This window comes from Spodoptera frugiperda, chromosome 23, assembly GCF_023101765.2.
Source record: "Spodoptera frugiperda isolate SF20-4 chromosome 23, AGI-APGP_CSIRO_Sfru_2.0, whole genome shotgun sequence".
Classification (NCBI taxonomy): domain Eukaryota; kingdom Metazoa; phylum Arthropoda; class Insecta; order Lepidoptera; family Noctuidae; genus Spodoptera; species Spodoptera frugiperda.
The window spans coordinates 10,011,175-10,016,476 of NC_064234.1; the positions used below are offsets into that span (position 1 = coordinate 10,011,175).

A 5,302-nucleotide genomic window follows, 5' to 3' on the forward strand; every position below is an offset into this window, starting at 1 on the left:
CAGACGGCTAAACCCCGACAACACTTCCTTTGTTAACAAATTACGCTAATAGCCACTAATATCGTTAGGTATATGGTTCAACTCTTTAGTCTCTTTAGCGCCTTCCAGTACCTAACTATGCAACGCAAATGCACGCGCTATCGTACCAGCTGGCAACGTCGCGCGGCTATTATTACGTAAGCGACGTTGCCGTTCCGCCAGACACCGGTCTCGGCGCTCTCGCCCCTCAGTCTCGCTAGAGCGCTTTCGATACTACAACGTCAATTTCGACATGGCGGATTCAAATTCAAATTCGTACGATATTATCAATAATTATTCTCCGAAAATAGAAGTGGATTCGGAGAGTGAGAGAGAGTTTTTGAGGCGTGATCAGAATGCGAAATGTAAGTTGTACTGGACGACAGAGAATACGATAAAGTTGATTGAGACTATGGAGAAGGAGTGTCGAGAGTTGTGGGATCCGAAGAATCCGTTGAACCGAGACCGGAACACTAGACAAGCGAAGTTTGAGTACTTGGCGGAGGTGATAGGGACGACGTCTGAGGAGATAAGCAGAAAAGTACACAATTTGCGCACGCAGTTTAACAATGAGTTGCGGAAAATAAAGCGAGGTCAGGTGGTGCGTAGCGGGTGGGAGTATTTCGATGCTCTCTCGTTTCTGATGCGGACGCCGTCTGCGGAGGCGTTGGAGACCGTTGACGCAGTTAATTTGGAGGTAAGTGTCCGCAGTAGCTCGCTTTGTTTACCATTCTGCACGTGTTTGTTATTACGTTTACATGACAGCGCACTGTCAACATTGTTTGCCTCTTATCGCTTTGTTTTATCATTGTGTTGTTTTGGTTTTTATTTTTGCTTTGAGTATATTATTATGAGCAGCGAAGATATAAATAAATACCTACATTTTTATTTGTTATCGATTTTGTTTGTTCGGTTGGTTCATGTTTGACGTTTTGTTGTCATGTCATGACAGTTATGTCTGACAGTCTGACACTTCTAGTCGGTCATAGACAAAGAGAAAAGTTTAAAAGGATTCGTGTTTTTTTTATGAAACTTACCTCTTTTGTGTTTATTGAACATTGTATTTTGGGACAATAATAATATAGGTACAGGGAGGGTATTTTATGTTTTGTTTGTACTTTTACGTACCTAAGTATATGTTATCATATCAACACTATTGTATGTGCTATAAATCCCATTTTCCTCCATCCATTATATTAAAATACATACAAACAAATACCTATACAGTACCTCTATAATGTTTACAATATTTGAGGCTAGATCGATAGACAGTCGGCTTTGTTACGACATTGAAATCTCAACTTTACTTTTGACGTTATACGGTTGAAATTGGCGTAAACAGGGGAATGTTATCGTTGATGTTTACAAGTATTGATGATAGGCAGAAGTCAAATAGAATTTTATTAAGATTGTGAATGGTATATCTACGAATGAACACCAGATATAAAGTATTTATTTAATATAACTAATTAGTATTTCTTAATGGACTTTTATTAGGTGTACTGTATTATTTCACTGTTGACCAAAGGCTTCTTCTCACACGGCGAAGGTTTGAGTATTAATCACCATACTTGCTCAATGCGGGTTGGCGATTTCAAAGTTAAAATCAGAAATTACAAGGCAAGATTTTATGATGTTTTCCTTCACCGTTTGTCAGTGGTGTCTAATTAACCTTAGAAAAGGCATATAACTCTGAAAACGTCACATTAGTACCGTACCTACTTGTCGCTGGTAGGTTTCGAACTCGCACTCATGATAAACCTCCTCTCGTACTAATCATCCGGGCCACCACGACATTATAATTATTACTATTTGTATATCCAATGTAATGTTAATGATACCAATATTATAATTATGTATATTGTATACTTCGTTTGTTTTGTACTTGTAATTTTGCTTATAACACCACATAATATTACAATTTGACAATCAAACTAAACCATACTTTCCTCCACCAGCTAGCAGAATTCCAAGCCGATGAAGAGGAAGAATTTGGTGCTGCAGCTCGTGCCCACGTGGCCTTACTGAACGCATCAAACAACAGCGCGAATGGCAGCCCCAGCAGGAGGCTGCACAAGCCTCTAAGAGTAGCAGCCTCAGCCCCACTCCCACTGCCACCCAGTGCCAACCCTCTCATGTGGCCTGAGGAACCTACTCCAAGGATAAGACCTGGAATTAATGCTGATGAATGTCAGGTAAATTAAAGTTATTTTTTCAAACGTGTAGTCTCAGTTAAATCTGTTGCGTCTGTTGTAAGGTCCCCTATATCAGGGGCATAGCTAGCTGAGTATCTGCCGTATCAATTATATGGGGTCCAACGGGCCTCAACGTGCGTAAGCAAATAATAAAAACTTATCAATTTATTAAACTTCAGAAATCACAAAAGTCAACATTTTATATTCCTTTTTTTATCTCGTAAAGCATGCGTTCAAAAGTTGGCTGCACCTTGCATTGAAATTTAATATAAAAATCATCAGTATTATAAATGTAAAAGTTTGTTTGTTTAAATGTATGAATGTATGTCCGCCAAACACTCTGAAACTACTGAACGGATTTTAATGAAATTTGGTATACAGACAGGGTATAAGCTGACTTGGGTGATAGGATACTTTCTATCCCACGAGATCGCGGGTGAAGCCGTTGGTAGAAGCTAGTAGATAAATACATAGAAATGTAGACTTGATGAAGAAATAAACACATCCCATTTTCCCACAGATCTTCGGTGATTTCGTAGCCTCGGAGCTCCGGACTCTTCGCTCTCACGAATCTCGCAAACGATTGAAGAGGATGATTCAGAAGGCTATCCTGCAAATCGGAGAGGAAGAGGATGTCAACATGATCAGTGGATGACAACGACGCCTGTCACTTGATTCCACAGACTAAACATCAATGTTGTAGTCAAGGATCTTGTGATATCCGAGAAATGACTTTTCGTTCTTCAATCTTTCTTTGTAGTACTCTAGTGCACAGTGGTGATTTTGTTTTAAGTTTGTAGCAAAAATATTTTGGGTGCAATTTTTTTTTTGTCACTTCAAAAGTGATGATATAGTGGTGATATAGTTTTATTTTTTGGATTAAATACCTATGTAGTGTAATGTGTTGCTTTTTGTATTGTGTAGCTCTGTAAATGTGTAGTTTTTATTGTTGTAGGCCAGTGATTAAATTTAATGTTGTCTTTTCATGTTATTAAAATTTTATGTGACATAGGTACTTATTGTTCTGCGTTTAATGTGTAACTGCCATATTCAAAGATATTAAATGATTATTTAAACTATTCCTTAGTAACAATTTTGTATCGAAAACAATACAATTAAAATTAAACACTTGATTTGCCAAAAGTGATACTTTTTAAGACGTCGTCAAATATTTCCATTACATTGCACATTTATTTCTGAAAAATGCTAAATTAATGAAGGAAAGTTTGATTATTTCTAAATATTTAATTGTACCTATTGACCTAAAAAAATATCCAATTACATAATACGGGGTTAAGTAACCATTAAATGACTCTGAGCATGGCAGTAAGTGTATTTTGTATGTGTAAAAAACATTGCAGAATTTAATTTATCTTTGTATGTATCTATTTTATCAATGTAATGTGACAATGTCTAGAATCCTAAATAATTTTATGTGATATTTAAAATCTGATGTATAAATAGAAATAGAAATTCAATTCGTGATATAATAAAATAATTTAATTGTAATACACTATATTAATTACCCATCTTATCTATTACTGTCTTGAGACATTCTAAAATTAATTTTAACGCACATTTATTAGAGTTCAATTTCAATTAAACATATAAACAGCTTTTGTTACTTCTATCTCTTTTTAATTGCATGTGACAGATAAGGATAGCGTCAACGAAGGTCGAATTACTTGGTGGATCTGTTCAATTGTTTCTCGTATAGTAATTAATGAATAATGTAAATTGTATGTATTAATTTTATTTATGTATTTCAATGTAATTACTCCAAAATATAATAATTATTTATTCAATAATAACAAAGTTTTTTCTTTAAAATGTCCTATTTCGTCCAGTGTGTCGCCAGAAATGGTGAAATCACTTCGGATTTAGTCGTCTTTCAACTAATCGTCCTTAATTGTTTAAATCTGCCCTTCCAATTGAATAACTAAACGTTGGATTGGTACAAATATTTAACCAGCTTTATAAAATTAATCATTCTCGCAAATCACTAACTGTCGTCCTCAGAAACATGTAATGTTTACATAAACCATTCCTTAGAAACGATTTTGTTCTGAAAACAAAAAGAACATGGCGATTTTTATGGTAGGTGTGAGCAGTAATCGAACTGAGGGATCACTTGATAAGTGATATGCGTTATACGAATAGTTGATACTTAAATAGTAAAAATAGTTTCGGTACGGAATGTCCATATACAGATGTCCATGCGTTCCGAGGTATAGGTACATACTTTTTAAAATGATTTAGACGCCACTGATAAACAGTGAAGGAAAACATCGCGAGGAAACCTGAGTTTATAATTTCTAGTCTTATAATCGCCAAAATCATAAATTATAAGTAAGCCACGACGACGCCAGGTTTCCCATCGACGATTCTTTACCGCCTGTCAGTGGTAACTAAATAATCCTAGAAGGTACATACCTATCACTCGTTAAAGTTACATTGGTATATGTATGCATAGTCGCGCCTAAAATGAATAAAGTTTTTTTTCAATTTGTTGACATTTGCTAACAACCCTACATCAAACACCAGGTCATATAACAGTACCTATATGACGCGCACCTTCTGCTGTTTGCAAATACAACCGACGAACTCCTACACACGAAAACTTACAGCAATCACCATCTGGAAATCGAACTCATTACCATAAAATAAATATCCATTTAAATGGACTTATAAAACACATGCTTAACCCCACCAATTACACCATGGAACTAGAATCCCGAATGTATCGCGTCATACCGAATTATTTCCGCCACTTGACTTCGGATAACGAACGGTAGTTTCAACTTTTAACTGTTCGTCGATCACCATTATTTGTTGCTTTTTAGGGATGTGTCGATGCTGTATTTCGGATACGGATTCGGATATTGGATACATGTTGAATACTGACGAGGAATTCTATTTTATTTTAAAAGTGCCTGTATATTGTTCGATTAAATTAAATGTTTTAAAAAGTGAATCTATCTCATGTTAGGGATAAATTCCTTAGGCTATTTTTATTTTCGTATTAAAAATTTTGGGATATACCTTTTGTCCTCATGGGTACCTTTTGTCTTACGATATGCATGAGTCAG

The 5,302-nt window shown here is 35.7% G+C and overlaps 1 protein-coding gene across 1 annotated transcript; it reads left to right on the forward strand.

Moving 5' to 3' along the window:
- Nucleotides 1–213: 213 nt before the first annotated feature.
- Nucleotides 214–4,028, forward strand: LOC118267220 (uncharacterized). The gene is made up of 3 exons (XM_035581076.2): nucleotides 214–715; nucleotides 1,977–2,213; nucleotides 2,734–4,028. The coding sequence occupies exons 1-3, from the start codon at nucleotides 272–274 to the stop codon at nucleotides 2,866–2,868; spliced, it is 816 nt and encodes a 271-aa protein (XP_035436969.1). The 5' UTR covers nucleotides 214–271; the 3' UTR covers nucleotides 2,869–4,028.
- The last annotated feature ends 1,274 nt before the right edge of the window (nucleotides 4,029–5,302 follow it).